The following is a 14,817-nucleotide window of genomic DNA, read 5'->3' as shown; positions in this document are numbered from 1 at the left end:
CCAAAACTCTACCACCTGGGAGTCCATCATGGCCCCCAGCCTCAGGAACTCTACCACCCTCCCCAGCTTTATAAAGGCAGCCCAAACTCATTTTAAAGCTGCTGTTAAAGAACAACCGGCTCTGTCACTCATGCATTTACATGAGAGGATGACTAGAAATCTTTTAGCAATAGCTTTTTTTCAGACATGAACTCTGGACAATGTCCACAGAATTGCGTGTTGCAGACATTCTCCGGACAGCAGGAGATTTTCTTAGTCAGCCGTGTTCACAAGAGCAGGATAATATCTGGAGCTTTCTGTGGCATCTGTGTAGAGCAGCGTGAGGCTTCGGATAACGCTGCTGCAGAAAGCGGTTTTGTTTAGGAGGCATCAACATGACCACTTGCTTGCTGTGAATTCTCTGGAGATTATCCAGCTGTATTCTCACATGGGCTCACCTGGACATTCTCCTGAGATTATACTCGGGGGGAGCTGGCAGGAGAATCTCCGGATAATGTGCAAAGCAACAATCGGCGGACATTTGCGTTCTCGCGGAGCTCAGGACAATGTCCGGAGTTCCGTGAATGTCTGAAAGCTGCTACTGTAAAGGGCCTTTGACTGTCTTTAAAAGTGCTGTATGTAGGTTTTAGATTTATTAGATTTTAGTAATTTCCAGGTCTGGATAAGTATGGAAAAAAAAAAAGAGTATGCAAAAATATTTGTGTCTCCAGACTGAAGTCTAAACACACGTGAATCCAAAATTTTAAAATACTAATGATCCGTCTCAATCTCTCTAGTCTAGGGAATCATTATCCCATGGTCATTGATAAACGTCGCCATATCTACTGTACACACTCTGTACCTGCCATTGCCACTACAGCATCTAAAGAGTCATAGTTCACATGACTATGACAGGTGGAAGTCAACCTGGCATTATTTAGATTATTCTGGTGATGGCCCCCTGTTGGTAATAAAATACACATTTACCCAAAATGTCTGTTTTAATATCAATCTTTTATATTCAGTCCTAGAACATTGGAAATTGGAAATATCAATATTTCAATATCAATCCGCACATGCACATCACAACTAACTTTGAAGTACAACATAATAGCACACACGGTCAGAATGTAAAATGTTAACAGTTGGATTTTAAAATGATTTATTTGCATAATAATATTTACTTATATGGTAATAGTAGATATTATATAAAATAACTTATAATATTCACTCATATAATAATATTTACTTAATAAACATCAATAGCTATTTGTACTCGGATGTCAAATATGATCTGAAAAATCTACAGAGAAGAAGGAAATTTGAGTCTGGAAAATCCATGGAATTTTGAAATGGAAAATGTGTAGGAACAAATAATGTATGAATAAAATGTATTAATACCATTGTTAAAAATGAACAGGCACACAGCTCCGGTAAATGGCCGGGTGTACTATAAGCAAAAGAGACCTTGAGGGAGAAGTCTAATTCTGAGGGCAACACCGTGAGCGCCTTTGAGGAGAGACTGTATGAATGTGCAACATTATTCCCATTTGTGAGATCACAAAGACACGCAAAAGACACTGAGTTCTTGAAAAGAGATCAGTGAGGTAGCGTGATGAAGTCAGGTGTGGGCTACGATGCCGGGCTCTTCACTACACCTTCCAGTGCTTTAGACATAGTTGGATGAGATGCTGTGCGGTGGTTGGTTTGAGCAACAAACTGAATTCTTCACTTTGATGGCAGTTTTCCAAAAACGTTGCAACTTATATAACCATGCGCTCCAAGCCTCATTCCTTTCATATTAAATATATGTCTTTGTGTTATCCGATTTTGAATTACATTTTTGCCGGAGTGAAGTTTTGTATGCTGCCTCTGTGTAACTCAATACTCAATTGTGTTGCAGCCAGGTGGCTGATCAAATCCGCTTATCTCGGCCAGGTGTCTGCCGAAAAAGGATTCTCATCCTCGGTGGAGCTGCTGCTTGAAAACATGTTGAAAGAGTAAACAAAAACTAACTGCAACTTCCAGCACCTGACAGGAACCAGATGCAGATTATTTTAAACGATTTAATCTGCTGTGTTGCATACTGGCTCTGCAGAGGATAACGTCTTTGGCAACTGAAGCTGCTGCTGAAGAGCCCTGTCTCCTCCACTGTGATATTCCTCAAGCTGCCGGTTATTATGTCATGAAATTGGCCCAATGAAAATCTTCCCCTTCAACTGTAGCAATATAAGTTTTTTAAAAGGAATTGGAAACACATTGAGCCGCCGCACTCTCGGATTGATTTTACCTCTACCCATGTCTTCTTCCAACGTTCCACAAGTGTTTAAATTAGGAGCACATTTCTGGAGCTCCTCGCGGACCGTGACCCATTTTGCAGAATCCGACTTATTCACACTTGAAGTTTGCTTGAGGTGGAAACACAGCAATTTAACGGTTGGGATGCATAACCAGGTAGTCATATCATGCCGTGTAGGGAATGTCAAGGTTTAGTGATTTTGGCCATACATTTTACAAACATTAACAATGTTCTCCTACTATTTTTCCTCAGAGTGAAAACCGAAAATTTACACAGATTTTAAATGTGAATTTCACCTCACGCAGGTCATATTTTACTCTTTATGTCATGGTATGAACTATTATTCAGTTTGTCTCACATCCCAAATTTACCAAGCTGCAAAACAAATGTTTCGGTTTGTTGACATTTACTGTATGAGAGATTTCAGCTTTCAGATGATGTCATGCAACCTCATGGCTGCCATCTTGGACATTTCCAGGTCTCAGGGAACAGTGATTGTGAAATCCTAGATTATTTATATTGTCTTATATTGAATTATATTTCTTAAAGTTCAACTCCAGTAAGTATATAACTTAACTCTTGAGCATCCATGACTCGATCAATTGACTTTGGATGGCAGAAGCTTCACAATATCCTATTATATGATAATTATATTTTCTCTTATATTGCATATATGAGATTGTAAGAAGAGATGGTAAGAAATTTACTGCACAGTCTAGATCAACAGAATAATGTGATGAATGTAATATTTTAAATAATGGTAATTTAACGATCTATGAGCAAAGTTACAGTGCAAGTTATAAACCAACCAACTAACTAACTAACTTACTCCAAGCCGAATATAGAGACTAAACGTTTTCAATATTAGGTGAACATATAACACCTCTAGAATATATATTCACATAGCTAAATACAATGAGAAACAAAGAAGTTGTAAAATAATATAATAATAATCTTTAAATTCAGGTTATTATCAAAAGTTGTTATTTCATCCTGTTTCCTTTCAATATTATAGTTCATTGGAGGTAATTTGTATTCCATCCTTGTGTTATTATAACACTCGTCATTGTAAAGTCTGTCAATCAAGACGAATGGGGCAGAGGCCAGTGATCTGCAACAGCCAGACTCATAACTGACTCAGCACTGTTTTGTGAAATGTTGCAATAAAATGTGTCTCTATGAACTGAAATATAAACATTGAAATATGATCAGAATTTTAAAAGGGGACATTGTGATATAATAATGGCTGAAAGTAACATGCTGTTGTTGTGAAAGGACGCTGGATGAAATAACGCTGCATGTTTAAAGTTTAAAAACATTTGGATTATTTCACACAAAGTCTTTTTCTCCTTTTGGAAAATCAATTTCTTAATATTGTCTATATACTGAAGAAGTAGTTAACTGGGCAACTGTTCTAACACAGAGCTCTGGGTCAAGATGAGGCAGCTAATTTTGGCTTTTTCTCACACTAAATTATTTTATGGACCATGTGCAACAATACACCAATGTGTGCAGTACATTTTTCTTGTTTGGTAAAGGGCAGGCTCACAGTTTATTCAAGCTCGTCTTACAGCTATAGTCTGGTGCCCATATGTACATTAACACAATTTTTACTTGTTGTAATCATTCCTCCTGTTCATACTGGTTTCTAATTTAAGTGATGGGGAGAAACAAATCCGCAGTCCCAGTTCTATAAAAAAAGATTATTCCCAAATGAACCTAAAGTTAATATGAGGCTTCCAGAGAGTGTGTAAATTGATTTAAGTGTGTATTTTCCAAAGTTGCAGTCTTTTTAGTACAAAAATATGTGTTCCCCCAAAGCTAGAGTGGAGGGATAGTTTCACAAAAAAGGAAATGTGTCGCTGTAAAAACACATTAAAAGATATCCACTGGATTTGTCCGACTGAGAAGGCGGAAGCCTCATATTACTTTAGATAAACTTTGGAGTATATAGAAAGGGGAGGTTGAGAGTGTTCTTCAAATCAGATATTTTCAAAATTAATAACTGCAGTCAGGAAGTTTTATGACAGCGACACTTGTCTTGTATGCGCATTGTATTCCAGCATGCTGGATTGGAATTGAGAAGATGACAGTGCAAAATCCTGCTGCTCAGTGAAAATACAACAAATCAAATCTCTAGAAGATAGGTTTCCAAAGATACCAAACGTGTCAATTTCTGAGTTTTAGTGTGATGTATATATTGCCTTGATTGTACTTCCCTCTAAATAATATATGATACCGTGAGACAGTAGAGAGGGATTTTATTTATCCAATTTTAAAGCTGCTTTAGGAAGAAGCAGGTGTGATGGGGGTGTTAAAGTGCAGAGGGGCGTTTGCATCCATATGGTGTGGACTCACACCTTCTTTATACATTGTTCTTCCCCATACATATTTATAACCACAAGTCTGAAGAGTCCAGGTGGGATGCAGACACTGACCCCCTCCCACTGTACCTTCACTGAGATACACATCTTTAATGAACTCTTCACAGCCCTGACACTTAACGTGCGCGCAGGCCTTGGGAAAATTGTAAACACATTGTACACGAGCAGAGAACTCAAAACACCTTAAACAACAAGCTGTCAACAAAACACACATGTAGCTATTAATCATTTCAGTGTCATTAAAAAAACGAGAGAAAAAAACCCAGGAGCACATTTATACACCATCTCACTTTCGTATCTACAGTGTGCGAGGGCGGTGTTTTGTCACAAGTGGCACTGGGTAATGAATATTAATGCACTCGGATGTCAGAAGAATTAATTGTCGAGGCGGGTAAATGCTGCATTATCTGCACGGAAGAAGTATTTGACGGTATATCAGTGGCAACGAATGAAAAGTGGTGTTCGGGGGAAGAGAAGTGGCGGCGGTGAGAGGAGACAGAAACAACAGGGAGGTAGAGCTCTGATTGCTTCTGCAGGATGGGCTTTCAATGGGGTCGCTTGGCTTTAAATTTGCCCGATTGGGTCTGAAATAATTCTTTTCCAAAGCACAACAAACCCACGCTGGGAACAGTATAACATGATTGCTAATTTCTGCTTTTGGTGAAATGCACCTGATTGTGTCATGCGAGTGCTGTTTTCTAATGAGAGGTCTGCAGTCAATAACAGTGAGTGTTTTTGTTGTTATTCTGTAGGAATACACTGTAAAATCATTTAAGCAGGAACACCTTCATGTTTAGAGTGCGCCATCACCCTGAGATATGTGTGTAATCATTTACAAATTTATATTTTTCATATCTCCATATTAATAAGTTCATATATTTATACATTCATATTTTTTTGCAATACCTTGTTTGAAATGCCACACGTCCAAAACAGAGGAGATGGAGATGCAATGAAGGGATTGTTAAAGGATTTGACCAACAAGTATTGGTAACATCCATACACTCAACAAAACAGCATCGCCCTTCTGACAAAAAATGGCATTTAAATTAAATTTTCATTAAACAACATTAAACCTTTGAGTGATTTAGGACAACATTGAATTCCTTGCCGTTCAACCTAATGTGAATTTCAGTCTTATAGCCCATGTTATGACTTTATGATTACTCTTTTCGTGAGAGGAAATAAAAATGACAAAGAGCCAGAAGATGAAACATGAAGATGAAATGCATTATCTTTACAATGTATGGGCACGTGTGAGCTTTGAGGGGTTTTGAAATTATAATCAGTTTATTTTTTCAAATGAGCAAAGAAAAAAAGAACAATACAGGCGGAAATGCACATAAGGATCCTTTAGAGGATTCACCTGAACTAATGAATTTTACAGTCGTCTCAGGGGTTTTACTCTCAGGGTGAAACCAACTTCATTAAATTCACTGAACTTGACAAAACAAGTGCAATAAAACAAGTTCCACTTGTTTTCCACTTTATTTCATTTTGTAGTTCGAAGAGTCGGTTCGTCGGTTGACACAGAGACCTCAGAGATGTAGCTCTTCGTGTTGGAGGGTCTCTGGAGAGTTTTACTTCTCAAGCAGAGCATGCTGGGAAGTTTTGTGAATATGCAAATCATGTTCCTTCAGGAACTCAGTAGTGCTCCATGGATTTAGCGTTACACTTCTATAACAATGTCACAATCGTAATGAACTTTATTTTTTTGTAAAGGATCAAAATTGCTACAGAAGAACTAAAAATGTAATATTATTTATACAAGCTATTTATTTTTCATGCAACAACCTTTTGAGCTGTAATACTACATTTTCACATGCAGTAGTACTCATGACGAATTTGGTGTGCAAAGTTATTGGAATTCCCCTTTAACTAAATGAGTTGGATGAACTCATTCATTCATCTCATTCGATCCAAATGAAATAACAAAGTAACTTTATGAAATGGTCAGGAAATATGAATTAGAAATCTGAAGGGGAATTATCTTGAAATTAAGGTTACAGTGTACAGTACTTTCCCTTATATAAATATATTATAATGATATTGACTTTAATGCATATTCAACAATACACACTTAAGATTGAGATTAGCAGATTTTATTGTGTGGGAAACACAATTTTCATTTCATTTTTTTACTTTAAGAAAGTCCAACTGGTCGACTGGAACGCTTCCCAAAAAAAATCCCTTTTTTTAAATGAAGGTAGTCGTTTAGATTTCACAAATGCTCAGAGAGGTTTGAGCCGATGTGCAAAGAATAAATCCATCGTCGGACAAAGACGCGGAAAGTGTGTAATCACAGGGTGGACTTCATAAAATGCTCCGAGCATCAGTGTTCTCCACTTCGCCGTTGGACTTTTGTGTGTGTGTTCTGAGATGGATGAGCAGCTGGACACAGCGAGATAATATAGATTAGCGGGATGACTCAGCGGCTGCCTGTCAAGTTCAAGCAAGTGTGTGTGTGTGTGTGTGTGTGTGTGTGTCCTTATACCACCGCCCAGGAGAGTAGAGGTAGAGCGAGAAAGGCAAAGAAGGAGAGAGAGAAATGCCCACAGCACAGCCTGCCATCTCTCAGTTCCAGTCCAGTGCCTGAGGAAATGTACCCTGATATTAGCTATTAAAGAGCAGATTGTCAGGGGAGCGATGCCAGCACTGTAGCAGCTGTACGATGGAGCAGGCTGCAGGGAGGCAGGAGGCTTGCTCAGGCTCTTCTTTTTTTTTTCAGCCACAGTCTCCTTCCTCGGGTCCCCAGCTGACGCCCTCCACCACCTTCACCCAGAAAACCCCCCGAAAAACCTCTGCCTGCGTGCGCAAGTCTCCGTACACGAGCACCGGGTCGGAAAAAAAAGGCCTCGCAGGCAGACACGAGAGGCAGCAGCAAAACCTGATGAGTGTGTGATTAGATTGGCTCCATACCTGCGCCGCTGCCGCAAATGTTCTCATTTGAGGGGGTTTTCGAGGGTGATGCGTTGCCGCGGAAACTTCCCAGCAGAAATTAGGTGCGGATCATTTGCTCTCGGAGGAAATTGGAAAGAGATGAATCAGTGTGAATTCAAATCAATGACTCCTACTGCTATTAAATATCTGAGATAATGTAATTTTTTTCTCTCCCTTCAACCAAAATAATAATTTTTAAAAAAAGATCGCAAGCGTCGATGCACGGCTCTTTGTGAATGCACTTTTTTTTTCACCTTATCAATATTCCACTCGAGGAATATTCAACCGTGACCCTTTTTCTCATTTACTCACTTTGAATACTGACAAGGGGGGGGGGGGGGGGGGTTTGGGGGGGGGGGGGGGGGGGTGACGGCCGTCAAATGAAATTTGACAGAGCTCAAGAGCCATGAGGGATTTCTGTCCTTTAAGTTGTGACAGCATCTAATAAGGCCCAATCATTTTTAATTAAAGAACTTAATCCAGCTTCACAAAAAAAAAAAATGTAGTCGGATCTCCGGGGAACCTTGTGATTCTCTGAAAGGGTTCCAGAGCAGCGTCTCTCCTCCATAGTCACAGCAAATCTCAGGGGGGGAGTCGGCGGCGGCCAAGGTACAAACGGAGGAATGAAAAGAAGCGGTGTCCTGCCTCGAAGGGTCACAGCACCTGTCCTAATGTGCCTCTCTCTTCATTCTCTTCGTCTTTGTTGTCATCACCACTCCCACCCTCTCGATTTCTCCCCCTTGAATTGTGTTTCTTACTCGATCACTCTCTTTTAATGTTATCTCTCTCCTCTCGCCCTCTCGCGTCCCTCGGCCACCTCCCCTCCTCTCCTCCCGTCGCTCCTCCCGTCGCTCCTCCTCTCACGACCACATTTCATGTTCCATTGTTGTTTGGGCTCAAAGTTTGCTTTCTTTTCCAGTTTCACTTTCATTTAACTTCTCATTTCCTCTGTCCTCCAAATCTACCTTTGTTCTTGTTTATAATCATCTCCTCTCCTTTTAACCTCCCTCCTCCTGCTTGGCTGTTGGGCCTCGCTCGCCCATACCAACTTTAGATTGATCACAGTCATTACCTCCATTAATGAGAGGGGATTGAGTTCTTAACTGGGCCTTGCAGAGTCAGTTAGGTCACACTGACTGGGGATATGGATTACTGGAGGCTTCCCAGAGTGCAGCGCTTCCTGCACCAGCCAAAGTAGACTTTAATCACCTGCCCTTCCAACAGCAAATGGCTGTTAAACGACACAATGGTAGATGGCCTCACGCCAACACAAGGGCAAACACACGCATGACTTAACACAGGACGGCCTCGCCAACCAGGCTCTGTAGCTAGTGGACGGATGAAGACAGAACATTTCATGTTCGTGCTGATTATTGCTCATTGACCTCACACTTCGACCATCCATGATTATTCTGCAAACAGAGATTTAACAAGGAGCAGCTCTGACTTGCACATAGGCCTGTCCCGATAACTACTTTTGGTTGCACGATATATTTAGAAAAATACTGAGAAATCCCTATTTTCTGACATTTGGTAGACCAAACCAGTAATTGATGAATCAAACGACGAGAACAGATGAGAGGAAAGAAGTAGCAAGACATGCTGGACTGTTGTTGACATTCATTCTTATATAGACACAGTGGCTGTTATTGAGGTCAAAAACTGATTGAGTTCATATTCATGTATTGTACAATTAGTCGATAACGTAATTATCTTAACAGGCCTACTTGTATAGTCCTCACTATTGACAGAATTAAAGTAATACCATGTTGGAAAATATCCTGGTTACCCTCTTAAGATGCGTTATGCTCTTTTTGCTTTCCCTGTCATGCTAGTGTTACTCAGTTTGGTAACTGTGAACTGCCGCTAACTCTGAGTTCAGCCCTGTGGACATATATAGTGTATTAATATATGTATGTGTTCTGTATGAATATACAACCGCGATTCCCAAAAAGCTGGGACACTGGTTTAAATGTTAATAGGAATAGAATTGAAATGTAAAAAAAATCAAGTTTACATTGATTTACATGGATGTGTTTTTTTTCGAAATGTTGCGGGTGCTAGGCCCTTTTCTACAGAAACATTCTAGTTTAACAAAAAAAATTATAATCGACACTCTTTGCTAACATACAGCAAGGAACTGTGACTGCATGAAACATCCTGGCCTCATTGTGAAGTTGCCCATAACCTGCACATGATTCACTTATACATGCATTGTTGACTCGGCAAACCGAGTAAATGCCATCCACTGACGAAGACTGTAAAATGCAGTTGAAAGCCCCTAATATATAGTATGTAGACCTTGAGCTAACAGTATGGCAGCAAACAGTATGTTTCCCAGGTGAAGAATTAAATTGCATGCTCGATATTAGATTTGTTGGATGCTTTCGGAAGCTAACTACTTTTTTGTCCTTCCAGTCTGTGCTAAATTATGTCCCAAATCATGGACCGCACTCTGTTGCGGATGAAATTGAATCCATCTTCCCTCTCCGGGTATCAGAGCAGACAAGCAGAAAGTATTCTTTATTAATAGGTCCTGGCAGCATTTCCCAACGAGAACATGTCAATTTCCTGAGTGATGGAGGTAGTTCCCCTCCTCCACCGATGTTGCAAACAATGTATGTTGTGGAGATACTGTTGTAATTGCCAATCCAAACATTGGGTCAATTTCGGGATCGTCTTTGCCAGAGACAAACAATCTCGGGAGAGAAATTGTGGCAGATTATGTCTCCCAGCTCTTAATGAATGCAGGGCAGACAATCTACACAGAAAGTCACCCGTGGCTGAAAAGCAGCGGAAAAGAATCAATCCCCATCCAAGACCAGACAATGTCTGATTACCACATTATCTGATGTTGCATTTATTTTTTGCTGTCTCATGGTAAGAACATCAGCCAAAAGCAGCGAAATGGCAGCGCACAGGAACAGAATCGCTGGCTCACATGAACACCGAACCTTTACTTGCACTTGTCTGGACCCACACTCAGTTCGGTGGCTGCATGGGCCATTGGAAGGCCGCCCAGAGAAGCAGGTGTGGTGGCAGCCTTTTGGTCGCCGCTGAGCATTGGTGACATCGAGTGAGTTAATCGCTGTGATTTTTAGCCTGTTTTGATGCCTGGCACACTGGAGTGGACTGGGAGTAGTTAGTGGTGAATTGCTGGGGGGCAAATGGGTCACTGCCACACTCCTCGTGGCATAAACATTATTCATCAGGAGCGACAAGGTCAGCCGCATCATAAATAGTTCACAGGTTAGTTCTTGTTCTTCTGCTAATTGGCCTGGATATTGCATGTTAGAAACATTGACGTGACCTCTTCTATCAAACCTTTTTTCAAACCAACATTGAAATTTTTAACGTAAGAGTTTTGTATTCAGATGACTGTGCTCTTGCTAAATCAAGTATAAGATAGGGGAACTGGGTAGATTTTCTGGATTTCTGCCTGCAGCACAATCCGCCTTGATTCAAATTAAACATAACACAAATTACGCACAACTAAAAAGGGAAGTCGCTGTTCCACTTTCCGACCTGAGTCCATAGGCTTTAAATACATGTTCCAGTCGTGTTAATGAGTATAACAACTCATTAAAGTCCTGTTCTGTTCCAGATGTTCCTCTTCAGATCTGCACACAAACATTTAGGTGGTGGTGAATTAGTCAGAGGTGCACGATGCCGCAGCACCAACGCTCGACCTTCCGTGTCAAACCCGTGCTTTTGGTGTGAAAGCAACAGAGCAGAGGGGGTGAGGAGCGCAGGAACCTGGAGGGAGCCTTGAGTAGAGCTGCTTCTGTTTTGCAGTGAAAGGAGCCATTTGAGTCGGAGCTGGAAACAGCAATCAATACGCGCCCTTGCTTAAGGTCACCAGGTCGTGTGATGGACGCATCCTGTCAGGGGCAGACAGTAAACGACTTTAAAGAACTGCAGCAGCAGCAGCAGCAGCACTGACTGACTGAAAAGCGATGCTGGATGTGGTTTCACTGACCACACCATGGTGAACCAACGTATAATTTAAAATGTGAACGGACTAATTTAATTTGTTCTGCATCGAAATCAACTGGAAACGTCAGTCTCGAGTTTCTAGATGAACACAGTATCTTAATCGTGAGTCCCTGCCTTACGTTCAAGCACCATGGGGTTTTGTTCAAGTGATGGAGAGTGGCATCTACAGGCAGATTGGTGCCACAGACACATTTCATATGTTGATGAATTGGATGCTCTCAAACACTGGATAACCACACAATGCACAAAATTGCATCCTGTGCATTTGACGCATTTAGCTCAAGCTTTCATCCAAAGTGTCGGCACAATAAATCCTTGGATATCATTCAGTAACTCAGGTTGAATAAACAGGTATTTTTCTGGGGGGGTTTTATTGTAAAGGAAGTCTGCACTTCTCTCACCACCGGTTATAACTGAAACATTAATGCTGCTCCAATCTCTGATGTTTTGTTTTTTTTCAACCTTTGGCAGAAGGGAACCCTGCGACGATGTAACTCGGAGCACTTTTGCGGCGCCAGCTGCCGACACCTCCGCTGGGATAAATAAGGATCATATATAATGGCTCACAAAAATAGCATGACATAATTCACTATTGATTTGCTCTCGTGGCTGTCTGATCTTCATTTCGTGACACTGGAGTGTGGAGAAGTCAGAGGCAATGGCATCGATCAGGTCGTGCCGCCAGTGCCAAATTTCATTTTCTTAAATGTGGCAGCGGTCCTCTGTATTCCATACACTGACACGTGGCGTCAAATGTATTGATCCCCCGCTGTAATTTTCCTGAAAATATCACACAGTCCTTTTAGAAAACGGCAACTATTTGTATAACATGTTAATGTGATCTCACACAGACAGTGGATTAGACGTCTCATAACTTTTGAGTCTGCCCGTCTGCAAATATAAATGTAATTTTGTGATGTTTTATTTTTTTCTACTTTTTGTTTTATTGTAAGTATATATTGAGTATTTTTCTTTTCTTTCATTCTTTAGTTTTAATCTTTTTCCGTCAAAACTTTTAAACCCTTTGGAACATGAATTGTGGATGTGGCTTGAACTTAAGTGATCACTCACTCATACGCCGACATATGAACAGAATATAGGACTTCATGTGAGAGTTGGATTAAGATAAAGTGTCTGCTCTGTGATTCAGCTACTGTCATTTTTTCTATGTTTTTTATGTTTTGTCTGAATCTCAACTGTCAACTCTCATAGCTCATTACAAAATACTTCATGACCTCCACCTAGGAGATATGTTTTCATTGTTTGTTTGTTAATTAGCAGGATAATCAAAACCATTTCCATTCAATTTTGTGGAAGGGTGGATCCGGATAAATGGGCCGATCCAGGAATTTGTTTTTCCACTTTCTTTATCATGACGGAGGGTCATCGAAATCACTCTCTAAAATCTGGAAAATAAAACAGCCCGCTGTTGATAGATCCTGAAATCCCGTATTCCTCTCTACAGATGGTCTCCATGGTGCAGCGCCCTTACCGCTGTCCCCTGTCCTCAGACTGGCACAACCTTTGGCAACCCTCGCAATGCCAGTGTCGACGCCCGTGGCCTCGCCGATAGTCCCGAACAGCACGGCAGCAACAGCCCCAGAGTCTACCTCAGCTGCTGGAGGGGACGAGAAGCAGTCAAAGCTCAACTCACCCTCAGAACCAGACCTGGAGCCGGAGGCCGAACCCGAGGCCGACGCGGATACGGAAACGGAGGAGGAGAAAGCTGTACGCCTTCTGTACTGTTCGCTCTGTAAAGTGGCCGTCAACTCAGCGTCACAGCTGGAGGCTCACAACAGTGGTAAGGGTCACGTGCCAACAATTGACTGTATTTGTAGCAGCAGAGATATTATACAGAAGGCAAAAGCGACTGGGTTGACGTGTGTTTTTCACCATTCAACACCATCCAATATGATTATTTCCACTCTGTGTAGTGTCATTTCTATCAAGCGTCAGTAGTGATACGGGTTTGGGAGTCGCTGCTTCTCGTGAAGAAGAGTGTTATCAGTTGGGTTTCTACACAGTCGGCCCTGCAGCAGTGTGGGAGTGTTCTTTTCTCTTTCATAGTTGAGTTACAATGGCTGTCTTAATAAATCATTATCAGGCCTGGAAAACACATTTCAATTTATTTTTCCTTTTGGGGGGACTAGTGAGTGGATTCAAAGGAACCTTGTATTCAAATTTGATCAGGTATTGTGAGACAATCTTATTTACAAAAACAAAGATATTATGTCTGAACCACTTTTTCACACATTTCTAATCCCCAAATTCCGGTGTCGGTGCTCGGTGCACAGGAATGTCCCTCTGGCTTTTGCCATGCAGAATTTTTAACTGACGGTTTGAGCACAGAGTCCAATAAGGACATTAACCAGGAACATGGCAGACAGGGGAAAAAAAATCACACAAGAGAAAGCCCATGCTGAAATCTTTGTCAGATTTAAAGCACAGCAGAACATTGGTTACACTAGCCAGGCAGTAAAATGGTCCCGTGTGAACGCACATCGATAAAGTATGTTCAACGCAGAGAGAGTGTGACCCAAAAGAGAGGGTGTGTTGTTCACAACAAGCCAGCAGAGCCGTTGTCGTAGCTCATTCTTGACTTTTTCTCCAATGTCTTTTCGTGACAATCTGTTGTATGTTGTAATCGTCGAAATATTTCACCTTCTTTCAGTGGAGAAGCCACAGTCTTTAACATCAGTGGTTGAAACCGAGATGCTACTTCTGCAGACACTTTCAAACAGAGAATTAGCCTCCTGGATTTCATTCTACCAGTCCTTAAAGGGGCAATAAGCGATTCCGAGGAAAGCATGTTTATCTGTTTTTTGTTATGAATTTACTGCTCTGGGTCCTCCGGTATGGGAGGCCGTCGCAGTAACCACCAGGCCAAAACCGCAGAGTTGCATCACCTGCCAGCACGACTGTTAAGGTGTCGACAAGTGATGTTTACTAACTGCACTCGCAGTGTTGTGTGGTGCGGCCTGCACCATTTTTCTTGTTTTCTATATAAAACCGTCCGAAATACCTGGATCACTTTTTTTTTTTAGTCACAGCTAACATATGGTGAGGAAACATTCGCAGATTTTTACAAAATGTGTATTGACTCAGAATCGCTTACTGCCCCTTTAAGTTCCAGGCTATATGAAGAATTGAAAATGGATTCATGTATTGTTTTATGGCTACATATGACGTCCATTGATATCTGACATTGATCAAAAGGTC

The 14,817-nt window shown here is 41.1% G+C and overlaps 1 protein-coding gene across 2 annotated transcripts in view; it reads left to right on the top strand.

Moving 5' to 3' along the window:
• znf385d (zinc finger protein 385D) overlaps positions 1-14,817 on the top strand; it is a 68,010-nt gene that overhangs the window by 46,157 nt on the left and 7,036 nt on the right. For both annotated transcript variants that reach the window (XM_035608773.2, XM_035608774.2), the window contains one exon: positions 13,064-13,399. In XM_035608773.2, the coding sequence (XP_035464666.1) occupies positions 13,064-13,399 (336 nt within the window). The remainder of the gene's footprint in view (positions 1-13,063; positions 13,400-14,817) is intronic.

This window comes from Scophthalmus maximus, chromosome 20 (assembly GCF_022379125.1).
Source record: "Scophthalmus maximus strain ysfricsl-2021 chromosome 20, ASM2237912v1, whole genome shotgun sequence".
NCBI lineage: Eukaryota > Metazoa > Chordata > Actinopteri > Pleuronectiformes > Scophthalmidae > Scophthalmus > Scophthalmus maximus.
Note: the sequence above shows the minus strand (reverse complement) of the source record. Positions and strands in the feature narration are given on the sequence as shown.